At 38.9% G+C, this 18,674-nt stretch overlaps 1 protein-coding gene across 2 annotated transcripts in view; it reads left to right on the top strand.

Annotated features, from left to right (window-relative positions):
* mark1 (MAP/microtubule affinity-regulating kinase 1) overlaps positions 1-18,674 on the top strand; it is a 59,561-nt gene that overhangs the window by 37,259 nt on the left and 3,628 nt on the right. The window contains exons 13-17 of one of the 2 annotated variants that reach the window (XM_079889666.1): positions 5,205-5,383; positions 5,467-5,561; positions 7,102-7,266; positions 9,561-9,806; positions 13,835-13,879. In XM_079889666.1, coding sequence (XP_079745792.1) covers positions 5,205-5,383; positions 5,467-5,561; positions 7,102-7,266; positions 9,561-9,806; positions 13,835-13,879 — 730 coding nt within the window. The remainder of the gene's footprint in view (positions 1-5,204; positions 5,384-5,466; positions 5,562-7,101; positions 7,267-9,560; positions 9,807-13,834; positions 13,880-18,674) is intronic. The other variant, XM_079889667.1, reaches the window with a different exon arrangement.

Below are 18,674 nucleotides of genomic sequence, written 5' to 3'. Positions count from 1 at the left end.
ATGACCAGGGCCTGGACGAGAAGTTGTGTTGCATGCTCAGTTAGGAAAGACCTGATCTTCCTGATGTTGTGCAGTGCAAACCTGCATGATCGAGCTGTCTTTGAAATGTGATCTGTGAAGGTCAGCTGGTCATCAAGCGTTACTCCAAGATTTCTCACCGACCTTGATGAGGTGATTGATGATGATTCTAACTGGATAGTGAAGTCGTGCTGTAGAGATGGGTTGGCAGGGAGGACGAGAAGCTCAGTCTTTGCCAGGTTGAGCTGCAGGTGATGTTCCTTCATCCATGTCGAGATGTCCGCCAGACAGCTTGAGATACGTGCAGCTACTGTGGGATCATCTGGTTGAAATGAGAGGAAGAGCTGTGTGTCATCAGCATAGCAGTGGTAAGAGAAACCATGTGCCTGTATGATGTGTCCCAGTGATGTGGTGTAGATGGAGAAGAGGAGGGGTCCAAGAACTGAACCCTGGGGAACACCTGTGGTCAGCTGATGTGCTCTGGATACCTCGCCTCTCCATATGACCCTGAAGGACCTACCTGTGAGATAGGACTCAAACCAGTGGAGAGGAGTTCCTGTGATGCCCAGTGATGAGAGGCTGGACAGAAGGATCTGATGATTCACAGTGTCGAAGGCAGCAGACAGATCCAGGAAAATGAGGACTGAAGATTTGGAAGCAGCTTTTGCGATCCGTAGGGCTTCTGTGACCGACAGTAATGCAGTCTCAGTTGAATGCCCTTTCTTGAAGCCAGACATGCTTGACATCCAGCTGGTTGTTCAGAGACAAGAAGGATGTTACTTGGTTGAAAACAGCTCTTTCAAGTGTCTTCGCAATGAATGGTAGGAGAGAGATAGGTCTGTAGTTCTCTACAAGTGATGTGTTTAGTGTTGGTTTTTTAAGCAGTGGAGTAACCCATGCCTGCTTGAATGCAGTAGGGAAAGTGCCAGTATGGAGGGATGAGCTGATGATGTGTGTGAGTGATGGTAGAAGTGTGGGAGAGATGGCTTGTAGAAGGTGTGAGGGGATGGGGTCTAGAGGGCAGGTGGTAGGATGACTGGAGAGGAGAAGTGTAGATACTTCTTCCTCGGTTAGCGGAGAAAAGGAGGACAGAGGGTTATTGGCTGTGGGAGGGGTTGGTCTGGGTTCCTGTGTGTGTGGAGCTGAGAACTGACTGCTGATAGCTGTTGTTTTGTTGGTGAAGAAGTTCGCAAAGTCGTCAGCAGTTAAAGAGGAGGAGGGTGGTGGTGGAGGTGGACAAAGGAGAGAGTTGAATGTCTTGAAGAGTGATCGTGTGTTGGAGGAGCTGTTGATCTTGTTGTGGAAGTAGGAAGATTTTGCAGCATGAACATTAACAGAAAAGGAAGAGAGGAGAGATTTATACATACTCAGGTCAGATGTGTCTTTTGATTTGTGCCATTTCCTCTCCGCCGCCCTGAGTTCGGTCCGGTGTTCACGAAGAACCTCAGACAACCAGGGGTTAGAGGGAGTAGCGCGTGCTGGCCTGGAGGAGAGAGGGCAGATGTTGTCTAGAGAAGAGGTTAGAGTGGAGCATAAGGTGTCCGTTGCAGTATTCACATCCAGAGATGAGAATTGTGAGGGTGGGGGAAGAGAAGATGACACAGCAGAGGAAAGATGGGCGGGAGAAAGTGAGCGCAGGTTTCGCCTGAAAGTGACTGGTAGGGGGGTTGGTGGTGCAGGGGTAGAGAGATGTAGACTGAAAGTAATGAAGAAATGATCTGAGACATGGAGAGGTCTCACCAAAATGTTGTCTGTGATGCAGTTGCTTGTGTAAACCAGGTCCAGTTGGTTGCCTGATGTGTGAGTACCTGTGGTGATGAGCCGTTTGAGATTGAAAGAGGCTAGGAGAGAGATGAAGTCTGTTGCATGCGGCTTTTCGAGATGGATGTTGAAGTCACCGAAGACTAGAAGTGGGGTGTCGTCCTCAGGGAAAGAGGACAGCAGCACATCCAGCTCATCTACAAAGTTACCCAGCTGACCTGGGGGGCGATAAATGACTACAATATGGATCTTCTTGGGAGTTGTAAGTGTAGTAGCATGATATTCAAATGAGTTGTTGTTGCATAGAGAAGAGAGTGCTGAGTATTTCCAATTGTTAGAAATGAGAAGCCCTGTACCCCCACCCCTCCCAGACTGGCGAGGGGAGTGAGAGAAGGAGAAATTGCTAGAGAGGGCAGCAGGGGTTGCTGAGTCTTCTGGACGAATCCAGGTCTCAGTCAAGCCCAAGATACTAAGATACTAAGAGTAATCGCAATTCAAGCAGTAATCGCAGATGATGACCTACTAAGAGCCCATATACTGTAAGTAAAGAATATCCATGGATTACTACCACACTAGAAATATGGGCCACAGTAATTAAAAAATGTGAATTGAAAGACACTTTGAAAATAATGAGATGGTGTGCATATGATACAGAGTTTACCCCCAATACTTTGGACGAAGTTTTTAAGAAATGGATTAAGAAAGGAGTTACATCATATTATTCTGTCACAAACAACAATATTTTCTTAACCTCTCAAGAATTTAAGAATCGGTTTGAAGTGGGTAATCAATACTTTCAAATAAGACACCACTTCAACACAACAGTAAATAAGAAAGGGAATTGGAAACAAAATGATTTTGTGAAGTTACTCTTGTCTGCATTTAAGGCTACCACAATTAGTAAGGTTATTTCTAAACTTTATCATTGTCTTCAAAACCACCGGCCAGAATCCACCTCTTATATCAGAATTAAATGGGAGAAAGAAGTAAACATCAATTTAACAGAAGAGGCTTGGTTAGAAACATGTAGATACCAATGGAAAACTACAGGCTCCCAACAATGGAGGCTATTCGCCTGGAAAAATATAATTAGATTTTTTATTTCACCTGCTCAAAAGAGCCGTAGTGAAATAGGATCAGGGTGTTGGAGACACTGTAATTCAGAAGTAGAAAATCACCACCATATATTCTGGGCATGCCCAGTCATTCACATATTTTGGAAAGATGTACACAGGACTGTAGAGGCTATATTAAAGATCAAAATTCCATTCCAATGGTATACCATTTATCTGGGAAATCTGGATTTGCATGATACCAATTATATATACTTATGGAGAATATTCCTGGTAGAAGCTAAAAAGGCTCTTACTCGTAAATGGCTTCAACCTACCTCACCCACTATAGAAGACTGGAAAGCAATTGTAAGTGAAATATATAGGATGGAAATCCTTACCTTTTCTTTAAGATTAAAAATACAAAAAGGGGCTCTGTTGTGGAAGAGATGGAAGGAATATGTAGGAAATTGAGTAACTATATAAGAGATGTAATTATAGACTATTATTGGAAATAAAACACTAATGATGCAAAGTTGTCATTACCCCATTTTGTTTGTTTTATTTCTTTCTCTTTTATTCTGTTTTTCTATTATACAGGATATATATATTATTTTGTTTGTTCTCACCCTTTATGTGTGTGTGTGTTGTGACTAATCTAGGTTCTGTAAATATTACGAATCTATTGAGAAATTTGTAGGATGTCAGCTGGACTGAATGCATCCAATTTTTCCTTTAACTGTGTAATGTACTCTTGACTCCTACACAGAAGAAAAAAAGAGAAAAAAAAAAGAATGTGGCATGCATAGTTTTAAACATTTAATAATTAGTATATTTAGAATGGATTTTCATAGTTTCATAGTCTGAGTCAGGAAAAATGTAAAACAATAAAAGCTTTACATAAAAGGCATTTTGAAAGTGAAAAGGGTTAAATGTGTTTGTTAAAATGTGTTTATATTGTCGCAAAATGCAAGTTATATTATCGCCCAGTGATATTTTCAAAGTTGTATATATAGTATATACCACTTTAGCCGCACATATACAGTATCCTCATGTAAATGGTAGACAAACTAAATAGCAAATATCAACTGCTTGATTGCTTATATAGCTATTGTAAACTGTATTATCGCACAGTTCTCTATATAAAGTTAGTTGTTATATCCGATGTAATGCAAATGCACAGTAAACTCTGGTAAATCGATTATACTGCATTAGTGTTGGGGAAAGTTGCTTTTAAAAGTAATGTTACAATATTACGTTATTCCCATAAAAAAGTTGCTTTTTATAGAAAGTAATGCGTAAAGCTGTTTTTGTGTAACTTGTCCTCACCTGGGCTGGGCTTTCTTGTTTGTTTATTAATAACAAAAAACAGAGAACAATTTTTTTGGCAAATATAAAGGCCCTTTCACACCAAAAGTGAAATGAATAAGCCTCAGGATAAAGGAAATGCAAAGTCAGTAACTTTCGTTACTTATTTGAAAAAATAATTTAGATATTTTGTTGTAAATGTAAAAGGCATTACTTTACTAGTTACTTAAAAGTAATCTGATTACATAACTCGCATTACTGGTAATGCTTTATCCTCAACACTGTACTGTATAGCGAATCATAACTGCTTGATTTATTTAATCGCAAAATGTAACTGTATTATCGCACTTTATATGAAGTTGTATGTATAAGTATACAGTATAAATGTCCAACTTTATCCACATACACACAGTATACTAGCGTAGGGCGATGATAAGCTTATATGCTTGTATCGTTGCAAAATGTAAACTATGTGACCCTGGACCACAAAACCAGTCACAAGGGTCACCTTTTTGAAAGCTGAAAGCTGAATAAATAAGCTTTCCATTGATGTAGGGTTTGTTATGATAGGACAATATTTGGCTGAGATACAACTATTGAACATCTGGAATCTGAGGGTGCAAAAAAATCTAAACATTGAGAAAATCTCCTTTAAAGTTGTTCATTTATGTTGGCGATTGTGCTGCATTCACTCACAGAAATACATGTTTTATATATTTACGGTAGGAAATGTACAAAATATCTTCATGGAACATGATCTTTACTTAATATCCTAATGATTTTTGGCATAAAAGAAAAATGGATAATTTTGACCCGTAAAATGTATTGTTGGCTATTGCCACAAATAAACCCGTGCGACTCGTGACTGGTTTTGCGATCCAGGGTCACATATTATCGCCTAGCTTTATGCAACTATAAGGCATGAAGATAAGATGTGGAAGAAAATTAGACTTGACTACATATTTGAGAAGAACCCAAAGTTGATGGTAACGGTCTATTTGATTCTGAGCCGGCATATCTTCATCTAAAGTCCTGCATGGGTGTAAACGTGTGATGTTTTTGCAGTTGCCCCATCCATCCCCCCGACCGTGTCTTACACCAAGCGCTCTCAGGCCAACAGCGTGGAGGGGGAGAAGAAGGAGGAGTGGGACGCGTCCCGTAAGCTGGCCTCCTCCAGCTCTAAAGCAGACGTGGCCGTCTCTCCTCTGGTGGCCCAGGAGCGCAGGAAGACCTCGGCGTCAGGGGTGAGGCCTCACGTCATCTGACACATGACTAACAGCAGGCCACACGCTCTCAGTGTGTGATTAATGTGTGTTTGTGTGAGCAGAGCAGCGCCGCGGGAATGACCCGGAGAAACACATATGTGTGTGAGAGATCCAGCACAGAGCGGCACTCGGCAATCCCGAACGGCAAAGACAGCAGGTGACCGCTCTCTCAGTCTGCTTACTCACACCTCTCCACGCCAGGACCAATGAGACATGTGTCGTTCCAGCCGTAATGATAACAAACGAGTGAAGCAAACTGGAGACTTGACTGCTTTATCACCCCCATGGGGGAATTTTTGTTGTTTATGTTTCAATATGCGTACACAAAAAAAAAAAAAATCAATGTACATAAATATAAAACTACTTTAAAAAGAAGAGATATGAAAAACAGTTGCAATGCAAATTCTTTATATTACTCCACTCGTGGCTTCTTCAGGAAATACCTCTGTTGGCAGAGCAAGCGTTAATGTTAAAGGGGTGGTTCGAAAGATGTAAAATAAGTCTGTGATGTGTGTGTGTGTGTGTGTGAAGTTTTAGCTCAAAATACCCCACAGATATTTTTATATAGCACGTTAAAACTGTCACTTTTTGAGGGTGAGCAAAAAATGCAGCGTTTTTGTGTCTGTCCCTTTAAATGCAAATGAGCTGCTGCTCCCGGCACAGGGGGCGGAGCTTCAAGAGCTCCTGTCCTTTCACCTCACACACACATGCACTGAACATTTCAAAAACTTTTAGCCTTTTATGTTTAAACTGGAGTCAGAAAGATGGAGAGACTCAAGAAGAAGTGACAACAAACAAGATTTCTGAATCGTTAGTTGGTGAATTTATGTAGCTTATGTGCATTTATCTTCTAGTCATTGATTAGCATATTCTGTCTTGATAATCTATAAATCGTGTTCCGGGGGCGGGGTTTATGTACATTTTAGGGTTGATGTTTATGCTCAAACAGCAATATTACACACTAACTAAAGTTAGAAAAGTGAAATCATAATCAACCACCCCTTTAAATCTGGCCATATTGTTTGTGAAATGTAAGTTAATAAAAGAAATTAAACTTTTGCTTGTAGAACTGTTGAATGTAAAAAAAAATAGGGCTTTCAAAAATAACACATTCGCTTGTGCGATTTTTTTCTTCTTCTGTTTAACGTGTTAGAAATATTAACCAATTAACACAAAATTAATCAATTTTTCCCTCTGCCACTCAGTAAAGCACTTTAACATTAAACACAGTTTTAAAATTTGGAGATTCAATGTGAAAGTATTTCAACATAAAAATGTTATAATTCGATTAATCGCGATTAATCACAGAAAAATGTGTGGTCAATTTGTTTTTTAATCGATTGACAGAACTAAAAAAAGGATAATCGCAATTCCGTGGATTATTTGTATTTATAAGCAGAGAAAAACGTGCACTTTTTTACCATGATCAAATTCATTATGTAAAATCCTGCACATTTCCTCCTAAATCAGTGCAGAAAATGCTGGAAAGGTCAGCAGAGTCTGTCTGGGCCGCTCTCTGGTTTCATTATACATTAAAAAAACATGCACAATTGCTTCCAATTCAAGTGTGCATTTCTCTTGTTGTGAAATATTTGTTTTACCCTCGAAGAACTCGATACGCAAAACAGTTCAGTGGCTTTTTTGATACTGACATGTGCACATGTGTTCCTGTGTGTTCTGGCTCTGGTCTCTCTCAGTCTGACGGAGATGTCGGGCTCTGCGAGCGCCTCCTCCTCGGTGTCTCCCGGGGGGTCCTCGGCCGGGGCCTCCACTCGCCCGCGGCACGTCAAGTCCATGTCCGCCTCGGGACACCCCAACAAGTCCCCGCTGCCGCCCATCGAGGACAACACCGAGTTCAAGGGGTGAGGACACACACTTCAGTAGTCCAGAGACCGTGTTGTTTCGGTGTCGTTGAGATGCTATTATAGTTTTATTCATGTTTTGAATTCATTTTTCATTTGAAGTTTTACTAATTTGTTGTTTGTCATTTTTTTTTTTTCAGTTTTAGTTTGAGTTATTTTAGTGCATCAAGTTAAACTAAATAAAATTAGAAATGTTGCCTTAGCAACTAGATGAAATAAAGTAGTTTTAAGTCATTTATTTTATTATTGTTTTGAGATTTTGTTAACTATAATAACTAGTGTTGGGGTAACGCATTACAAGTAACATGCATTATGTAATCAGATTACTTTTTTGATGTAACAAGTAAAGTAATGCATTACATTATAATTTTACACACTTTTTTTTAAAAAAAAGGTGTAACACATTATTTTTCAGTTTAATTAATAAGCGTACTTTTTTTTTTACTACTACTATAATCTAATTCTCTCTCTTCTCCGTAACGTAGTCACTTAGACTTGGCATTCATGTGAGGAAACAACGGTAACAAAGCGCATTACTTTAAGACTGAGTAAAACACTTCTAACTATGAGATGTCCCCATACTTCCACAGTTGACTGATTACATTAAGAATTGCAAAAAAAATGTGTATTTATGTTTATATATTTAAATTAGGTGTTGTCTAGTTAAGTATGCACTCATTTTCATACATTTCTAGAACAAAAATCTAAACATTGGATAAAGTCGGGTTAAAAATTCTTGTTTATTTTTTTGATGTATTAAAGGCAAGGGTTTTTACTGAGGGGATTTTGGAAATCTCTTTTTATCACTCCATAAATCAGAAAATACTGTCAACAGCCAGAAAGAAAAGGAAGAAAATGTTTTAGGAATAAAATGCTGTATAAAATCAGAAACAAAACCTTCAGAATATAGATAGGAATAAAACTGTACAGTTTGGTGTATGTAAGTGCTGCAAAAACACATTTTGAGTAAACAGCCTTTAAAGATGTGTACTGTAATTGAAACCCACATACGCAAATAGATAAAACGCTATAAAAGGTACAGTTAAAAGTGTATATTGGATGATTTCTACACACTAGTCTGAAAAGCCCAAAATCTCCAAATCAACACATGCTGTGTGTTTTTGTCTGTAGTGTCGCACCTTAAACTTTCAGTAGAAAGAGTTGTACAGTAGGTGATATAAACTGTAATGTTAAGAGATGTTTTGTTCGGCATACTTCACTCGAGGGCTCTGGAAATGTTCAAAGTGGCCAGACTATTATAATATTCTACATGCATATTTCCAAGAAAATGAAGGTGTTTGTTATATAGACTATGTTGTTGAATGCATTACTGTGGTAAACACTTTACTGAAGAATGAGACATATGTGACATATGTTTTTTGAAAATGAGATTTATAAATAATCTTTCCATTGATGTGTGGTTTGTTATGATAGGACAATATTTGGCAGAGATACAACTATATGAACATCTGGAATCTGAGGGTGCAAAAAAATTTAAACATTGAGAAAATCTCCTTTAAAGTTGTTCATTTATGTTGGCGATTGTGCTGCATTCACTCACACAAATACATGTTTTATATATTTACGGTAGGAAATGTACAAAATATCTTCATGGAACATGATCTTTACTTAATATCCTAATGATTTTCGGCATAAAAGAAAAATGGATAATTTTGATCCATACAATGCATTGTTGGCTATTGCCACAAATAAACCCGTGCGACTCGTGACTGGTTTTGTGGTCACATGTGTGAAAAAGTAATCTAACACATTACTTTCACTAAGTAATGTAATAGTTACTTTTTTTAGGGAGTAACACAATATTGTAACGCATTTCTTCTAAAAGTAACTGTAAAGTTGCGCTGAGTACATGTGGCGGTCGGGCTCTCAGTCGCACAGCGCCAAAACTGCACACTTCTTTACCATTGCTCATTCGGATTCAATTTCCCTCTTTAAAGCTCAGATTAAAACTCATATGTTTAGAATGGCTTTTAGTGATTTGATTGTTTGATTTGTTGATTGTTTTTGTATTTTACTGATTTACTTTTTATGTTGTAAGGTGTCCTTGAGTGCCTTGAAAGGCGCCTGTAAACGAGAGGTATTATTATTATTATTAAAGCGCGGATGATAACCCTGTTCAGAGATTCAGCTGGGTTTATAGTTCAACTGAAGCATTAAACGGTTGTAGTTTTGATTATGCATTATGAGTGCAGTTCCACTTGTTAGTTTGTTTCAGTCACATTAATGTGTGTGTGTGTGTGTGTGTGTGTGTGTGTGTGTGTGTGTGTGTGCAGGGCTCCGTCCACGTCTCCGTCGGCTCACAGCATCAGCAGCATGACCCCGGACCGGACCCGCTTCCCCCGGGGCACCTCGAGCCGGAGCACCTTCCACGGGGCGCAGCTCAGAGACCGGCGCAGCGCCACCTACAACGGCCCCCCCGCCTCGCCCACGCTGTCCCACGACACCGGCGCCCTCGCCCAGGCCCGGCGCGGGGCCTCCTCCGGCTTCATCAGCAAGATCACCTCAAAGTTTGTGCGGAGGTCAGTCTCAGGTCCAGCTCTCAGCTCTGTGTGCTTTTCCTTCACAGGCTCCTGAGGTTTGTATGAAAGTCAGGGTTCAGTTGAAAACTCCAACACCGGTCAGGCATGATCCTGAATCCATGAGTCAACGGTCCTGTGTGAAGTAGTGCTTTAAAACTATCTATATTGTTAAAGCGCTATATAAATGAAGGTGACTTGATTGACTCGGCACCTTTAATTGTCTTATAGGTGCGTTATGTAATATTTAGGAGGATCTGTTGACAGAAATGCAATATCATATACATAACTACACTCACCTAAAGGATTATTAGGAACACCATACTAATACTGTGTTTGACCCCCTTTCGCCTTCAGAACTGCCTTAATTCTACGTGATTCAACAAGGTGCTGAAAGCATTCTTTAGAAATGTTGGCCCATATTGATAGGATAGCATCTTGCAGTTGATGGAGATTTGTGGGATGCACATCCAGGGCACGAAGCTCCCGTTCCACGACATCCCAAAGATGCTCTATTGGGTTGAGATCTGGTGACTGTGGGCGCCATTTTAGTACAGTGAACTCATTGTCATGTTCAAGAAACCAATTTGAAATGATTCGAGCTTTGTGACATGGTGCATTATCCTGCTGGAAGTAGCCGTCAGAGGATGGGTACATGGTGGTCATAAAGGGATGGACGTGGTCAGAAACAATGCTCAGGTAGGCCGTGGCATTTAAACGATGCCCAATTGGCACTAAGGGGCCTAAAGTGTGCCAAGAAAACATCCCCCACACCATTACACCACCACCACCAGCCTGCACAGTGGTAACAAGGCATGATGGATCCATGTTCTCATTCTGTTTACGCCAAATTCTGACTCTACCATCTGAATGTCTCAACAGAAATCGAGACTCATCAGACCAGGCAACATTTTTCCAGTCTTCAACTGTCCAATTTTGGTGAGCTCGTGCAAATTGTAGCCTCTTTTTCCTATTTGTAGTGGAGATGAGTGGTACCCGGTGGGGTCTTCTGCTGTTGTAGCCCATCCGCCTCAAGGTTGTGCGTGTTGTGGCTTCACAAATGCTTTGCTGCATACCTCGGTTGTAACGAGTGGTTATTTCAGTCAAAGTTGCTCTTCTATCAGCTTGAATCAGTCGGCCCATTCTCCTCTGACCTCTAGCATCAACAAGGCATTTTCGCCCACAGGACTGCCGCATACTGGATGTTTCTCCCTTTTCACACCATTCTTTGTAAACCCTAGAAATGGTTGTGTGTGAAAATCCCAGTAACTGAGCAGATTGTGAAATACTCAGACCGGCCCGTCTGGCACCAACAACCATGCCACGCTCAAAATTGCTTAAATCACCTTTCTTTCCCATTCTGACATTCAGTTTGGAGTTCAGGAGATTGTCTTGACCAGGACCACACCCCTAAATGCATTGAGGCAACTGCCATGTGATTGGTTGATTAGATAATTGCATTAATGAGAAATTGAACAGGTGTTCCTAATAATCCTTTAGGTGAGTGTATATTCTCAGTGCTGTATAAAGACTTTACGTAAAGAACCGTTATGTTGTTATTAGCTTAGAATGAGCTGTTTCTATCTTCACACACCGCGGGTCGCCTTACATCGACATGTTTCTATGGTGGCCCTGAGCGGACAAACGCGTTTCGTCACTATGTTCTTCATGTAAAGAAGCTAAAGCTAAAGTCAGCGAATAAAACACTGACACAATGAAGAATAAGTAACAATAATATTCGCAATAACATCGTTTTACTGAATAATTAATTAAACCTAATTTCTTACTTGATCTTTGTAAAGAAACCTCATTGTTTAACTGGCTACTCTCTGCTGTCTCAGACGACGACATCACTTCCTGTCGGCCACCATAACTTCTGTTGGTTGCAATTCGCAACCTTACCACTAGATGCTGCTAAACATTACACATCAACATCATCAACAGTGATGATTATGTCATCATCATCATTATTATTATTATTACTATACAACTGCCCTATGTGCAATTTAAATGTTTGTAAACAAATAAGTTGTTTTTTTCTTTTCTTTAAAAAGTGACGTACTGTAACTGATATACATCCAGAAGATGTTTAATCAAATTTAGACAAATTTAATCAAAAATTAGAAATGGACCGAAATCGAATCGTGACATTTGTGTCAATGCCCAGCCCTGCTGCAGTGTGTGTATGGAGGAGAGAGAGAGCCAGGTGTCCTGACACACACACACACACACACACACACACACACACACACACACACACACGCAGTGCTGAGCATGCAGTGACTCTGCAGTCAGTGAAGGACACTGGGTAAAGTGAGCTGGATCTTTATCAGATGTCCTGTGTAAACCTCTCTCTCAGAGTCGCCCCCTACTGTCAGTCTGCAGGAGTTACACACTCCACCCTATCAGGTGTTTAATACATGCACAGCATTGCTACAGATTGATGAATCCTCCATAATATGGTCAGTTTCATTCATTGCTCCTCAGATTTGGTTTGGTTTGATACGCTGTTTGTTTGTTTGTGTTGTAGAGCTCTGTCTTTCAGAACGGCGAGGTAGGGCTCAGTAGTTTGACCTTTCCCCTCAGACTTGCACATGAAACTGTGTCCTCACACCCCCTTCTCCTCAGAAATAGACTCAACCCGTGTGTTTCTCACTAATGATCTGTGCGTCTGTGAATGTTTGCACGGCCTGCAGACTGAAGATGATGATGAAGATGATGATGATGATGATGATGACACTCCCCCCACCCGTGTGTCCTCAGACTTTACCCGTCAAGTGTTTCGCTGTAGTTTTGTTGAACATGTTGAATGCCGATGGTCTGTAGTGATCCAGTACCTGTTCTCCTTCCTCCTTTTGAAATGTGTTTTACTGGTCAAAAGAAAGTTTGTCCTTTGCCTCCGTCTATCAACCCCACATTACAGCAGTTGTTCGGTTCTGTTCTACAGGAGGAATGATGTAATGAAGGAGTAAGAGGCCGTGTGTTACAGTGATTTTGGGTTTAGAAACGGCATGACAAGCATTCCCCTGAACTGTGGTAAAATCACTGTAACACACGGTTCATGGCTTTCATAAAAACACCACCATGATGCAGCAGGATGTATTGGTATAAACTGGAATAAATCTTCCGCCAAGTAATATCGTTTGTAAGTCTAAAGGTCTGTTCACATGAAGGATGATAACTATAACCATAAAGATGTGCTCATTGTAAGAGAATAGCAGAGTCTACACCAGAGGAACAATAGCGCTGGTATCATTGGTAGCACATCCTGATAGATAGCATTGCTGTCGTGATCAGATCAATCCTGAATGTTTGAGGGTCCGTTTACACAACACCGTTTTCAACTAAAAATTGAAAACTTTTGATGCGTTTTGGGCGTTCATTTACACGGCGTTGGTGTTTTGGGGGCATGAAAACACAAACTTTTCAAAACAGGATTCAAAGTGCATGTTTCTGAAAACGCTACCGTTATCGTCTCTGTGTAAACTACAAAAACATGAATCTGTGAAAACGCTGATGTTGTGTATTACATGTTCAGTCTATAGATGCGTAGTGTTTCTTTACAAAGTGACGTCGCCACCTACTGGCCTGCCATTAATAGTACAGCGTTTCTAGTCAGTTTCACGCGTCCGTGTGAACGGGGATCGTTTTGACAATATTGCCGTCTGTACATGAAAAATACAAAGTACATCGCTGTCGTGTAAACCTGCCCTTAGTTGACCACTGAGGTGTTCGTACTGATGAACGATAAAAACATTGACAGCCAATCAAAATCCACCCAAATTTTTAAAGTGGCAGACGATATAAATGCAGCATGTAAAGCAGAATGCTATCGTCTTCTGGTGTGGACGCTGATATAGTTCTCACTACAGTTATGGTCTTTGGTGTGAACAGGCCTTAAACATAAGCAGTTCACAGTTGCCCAGAATCTGTTGTCTTGTTTCTTTCAGAACAGCTGATTTATACTAAGCTGTGGTTTTAGAGTTTAGTTGTCCACTGCTTTCTCAATATGACCTCTGATATTCCCCAAGGTTACCCAGTGAAGGAGAGGCCCGCGGTCGGGCGTACAGTATGAGGTGAGGTTTCCATTGATCCTCTGATTCCTTTAGACTTTGTCTTATGTGAAACTGTTGCTTGTGGGGCATTTGTTGCCGCCCCTTCAGGCCAGTCGACAAGAGTCAGCGTTGATCCAACGTGTTGAGATGACGACTGTACAGTATGCGTGTGTGTGTGTGTGTAAGATTTCTGATTGTATGTGTGTTTTGCATGTTTTCTAAGCAATGAGAACTGTCTTCTGTCTTTCTAATATAGATTTTAACACTCTAAACAACCATGTTCATTTGTCAGTCCATTTATAGTAGTGATGAACCGTTTACTGAGAATCTTAGAACCTCAAAAAAGCAGAAGCACACGTCCAAACATATACTCTATTATTGTGTGCCTAATTTTGTATGTTATGCTTTTGCTCTATTGGCACCAGATTTTTTTTTCCCATGCACAGATTTTTTCCCCCATGCACCTTTTTAATTTTTGTGAAGTCCTGTTGAAACCAAGAACATCTAATATAAAGATAACTATTACAATATATTACCAGCCACACCGATAGACGATAACATTCTGCTTCTTATAAGCATGCACTAGTTATTTCATATGGAGATTTATATGCTTGAGCTCTTTAACTCTTTCCATCCATGTTTTCACTTTCATTTTTATATGGTAGGGAGCGCTATTGCACATCTTCTGAAATACAGAATCTGCGGATCCAAAAACAAGCCATAGAAGCATTGCTTACGCACATGTGAGCTAACGCCATCATCAAACATGAAACAGCATATAAATCAAATCTGCCTAACGTTACCGAATGAAATGTCGACCCAAGAAGAGGAGACGACTGCAAGCTTTGGGGGTGTTGATGGCGAATCTGGCGAATTTTTATAAAACGCTGGAGGGGAAAGAGTTAAAGTCGATGCAGTTTAACTGGAATTAAAGAGTTAAAGTTTATATCTTAGATTTACAGAGGGGAAAGAGTTAAAGTCGATGCAGTTTAACTGGAGTTAAAGAGTTAAAGTTTGTATCTTAGAGTTAAAGAGGGGAAAGAGTTAAAGTCGATGCAGTTTATCTCGAGTTAAAGAGTTAAAGTTTATATCTTAGAGTTAAAGAGGGGAAAGAGTTAAAGTTGATGCAGTTTAACTGGAGTTAAAGAGTTAAAGTTTGTATCTTAGAGTTAAAGAGGGGAAAGAGTTAAAGTCGATGCAGTTTAACTGGAGTTAAAGAGTTAAAGTTTATATCTTAGAGTTAAAGAGGGGAAAGAGTTAAAGTCGATGCAGTTTAACTGGAATTAAAGAGTTAAAGTTTATATCTTAGAGTTAAAGAGGGGAAAGAGTTAAAGTCGATGCAGTTTATCTCGAGTTAAAGAGTTAAAGTTTATATCTTAGAGTTAAAGAGGGGAAAGAGTTAAAGTTGATGCAGTTTAACTGGAGTTAAAGAGTTAAAGTTTGTATCTTAGAGTTAAAGAGGGGAAAGAGTTAAAGTCGATGCAGTTTAACTGGAGTTAAAGAGTTAAAGTTTATATCTTAGAGTTAAAGAGGGGAAAGAGTTAAAGTCGATGCAGTTTAACTGGAATTAAAGAGTTAAAGTTTATATCTTAGAGTTAAAGAGGGGAAAGAGTTAAAGTCGATGCAGTTTATCTCGAGTTAAAGAGTTAAAGTTTATATCTTAGATTTACAGAGGGGAAAGAGTTAAAGTCGATGCAGTTTAACTGGAGTTAAAGAGTTAAAGTTTGTATCTTAGAGTTAAAGAGGGGAAAGAGTTAAAGTCGATGCAGTTTATCTCGAGTTAAAGAGTTAAAGTTTATATCTTAGAGTTAAAGAGGGGAAAGAGTTAAAGTTGATGCAGTTTAACTGGAGTTAAAGAGTTAAAGTTTGTATCTTAGAGTTAAAGAGGGGAAAGAGTTAAAGTCGATGCAGTTTAACTGGAGTTAAAGAGTTAAAGTTTATATCTTAGATTTACAGAGGGGAAAGAGTTAAAGTCGATGCAGTTTAACTGGAGTTAAAGAGTTAAAGTTTGTATCTTAGAGTTAAAGAGGGGAAAGAGTTAAAGTCGATGCAGTTTATCTCGAGTTAAAGAGTTAAAGTTTATATCTTAGAGTTAAAGAGGGGAAAGAGTTAAAGTTGATGCAGTTTAACTGGAGTTAAAGAGTTAAAGTTTGTATCTTAGAGTTAAAGAGGGGAAAGAGTTAAAGTCGATGCAGTTTAACTGGAGTTAAAGAGTTAAAGTTTATATCTTAGATTTACAGAGGGGAAAGAGTTAAAGTCGATGCAGTTTAACTGGAGTTAAAGAGTTAAAGTTTATATCTTAGAGTTAAAGAGGGGAAAGAGTTAAAGTTGATGCAGTTTAACTGGAGTTAAAGAGTTAAAGTTTATATCTTAGATTTACAGAGGGGAAAGAGTTAAAGTTGATGCAGTTTAACTGGAGTTAAAGAGTTAAAGTTTATATCTTAGATTTACAGAGGGGAAAGAGTTAAAGTCGATGCAGTTTAACTGGAGTTAAAGAGTTAAAGTTTATATCTTAGAGTTAAAGAGGGGAAAGAGTTAAAGTTGATGCAGTTTAACTGGAGTTAAAGAGTTAAAGTTTATATCTTAGATTTACAGAGGGGAAAGAGTTAAAGTTGATGCAGTTTAACTGGAGTTAAAGAGTTAAAGTTTATATCTTAGATTTACAGAGGGGAAAGAGTTAAAGTCGATGCAGTTTATTTCTCGAGTTAAAGAGTTAAAGTTTATATCTTAGAGTTAAAGAGGGGAAAGAGTTAAAGTCGATGCAGTTTAACTGGAGTTAAAGAGTTAAAGTTTATATCTTAGAGTTAAAGAGGGGAAAGAGTTAAAGTCGATGCAGTTTAACTGGAGTTAAAGAGTTAAAGTTTATATCTTAGATTTACAGAGGGGAAAGAGTTAAAGTCGATGCAGTTTAACTGGAGTTAAAGAGTTAAAGTTTATATCTTAGAGTTAAAGAGGGGAAAGAGTTAAAGTCGATGCAGTTTATCTCGAGTTAAAGAGTTAAAGTTTATATCTTAGAGTTAAAGAGGGGAAAGAGTTAAAGTTGATGCAGTTTAACTGGAGTTAAAGAGTTAAAGTTTATATCTTAGAGTTAAAGAGGGGAAAGAGTTAAAGTTGATGCAGTTTAACTGGAGTTAAAGAGTTAAAGTTTATATCTTAGAGTTAAAGAGGGGAAAGAGTTAAAGTCGATGCAGTTTATCTCGAGTTAAAGAGTTAAAGTTTATATCTTAGAGTTAAAGAGGGGAAAGAGTTAAAGTCGATGCAGTTTAACTGGAGTTAAAGAGTTAAAGTTTATATCTTAGAGTTAAAGAGGGGAAAGAGTTAAAGTCAATGCAGTTTATCTCGAGTTAAAGAGTTAAAGTTTATATCTTAGAGTTAAAGAGGGGAAAGAGTTAAAGTCGATGCAGTTTAACTGGAGTTAAAGAGTTAAAGTTTATATCTTAGAGTTAAAGAGGGGAAAGAGTTAAAGTCAATGCAGTTTATCTCGAGTTAAAGAGTTAAAGTTTGTATCTTAGAGTTAAAGAGGGGAAAGAGTTAAAGTTGATGCAGTTTAACTGGAGTTAAAGAGTTAAAGTTTATATCTTAGAGTTAAAGAGGGGAAAGAGTTAAAGTCAATGCAGTTTATCTCGAGTTAAAGAGTTAAAGTTTGTATCTTAGAGTTAAAGAGGGGAAAGAGTTAAAGTCGATGCAGTTTAACTGGAGTTAAAGAGTTAAAGTTTATATCTTAGAGTTAAAGAGGGGAAAGAGTTAAAGTCGATGCAGTTTAACTCGAGTTAAAGAGTTAAAGTTTAACTCTTAAAGAGGGGAAAGAGTTAAAGTATGGAAATCTCGCTGAAAGTGATTCCAATGATATCGTTCCTCTGCCATTATCATCATAGTGGTTGTTCACTTCGCTATTCTCATAGAAGGATTATGATAACTTTATAGTCATCATCCTTGATGTGAACGGTGGCCCTTAAAGGTCTGTTTGCACCAATAACGATATTTATATCATAATTATATAATCAAACAAACCAACAGATCTTTATATTAGAGCATTGCAGTGAAGTTGTGTACCGCTTTATATACTCGAGCGCTTTAAAGTCAGGTGGATTCTGATTGGCTGTCAATGATTTTATTGTTAAAAATTGCTCTGACAGGGATTCCCACGATACCGTTTCTCTCTGTCGTTATCGTTATGCTGTAGTTGTGATGTGGACTTCCCTCTTCTCATAATTAGAACGATTATTAAAGCTTTATATATTTATCGTCCTTGGTGTGAACGGATAATAGCGTTGTTAGTGTTCACACCAATAATGATAACTATAATAGCGTACAAACTAACGCACAATAACATTCATTTTTACTATAAGCGTTCGCTGCAATATTGTCGGGTGTCAGGTGCAATATTGTCGGGTGCAATAAGTAGGGTGGATTCTGATTGGCTGTCAATGTTTTTATCGTTTATCAGCTGGAAAAAAATAGTTCTAAAAAGTGATTCCAACGATATAATTTCTTCATTTCGTTATTGTTTTAGTAAACTTTGCTATTAGTAAATTAGAACGATTATTAAAACTATCGTTATAGTTATCTTCCTTGGTGTGAACGGGCCTCAAAGGAATATTAAAGAAGAGCAGAGTCCACAACACAATTATAACGAGGAACTATTACGTCGGGACGTCACTGAGGAACGATATCGTTGGAATCACTTTCAGAACGATTTCTTTCTAGCTGATGAAAGATAAAAAACATTGACAGCCAATCAGAATCGATCCGACTTCAGGGCGCTTGAGCATTTAAAGTGACAGGCGACAAAACTGCGGTGAGCGCTTAGAATAAA

Source organism: Squalius cephalus (assembly GCF_949319135.1).
Source record: "Squalius cephalus genome assembly, chromosome: 13".
Lineage (NCBI taxonomy): Eukaryota > Metazoa > Chordata > Actinopteri > Cypriniformes > Leuciscidae > Squalius > Squalius cephalus.
This window is presented reverse-complemented; position numbering and strand designations above follow the sequence as displayed.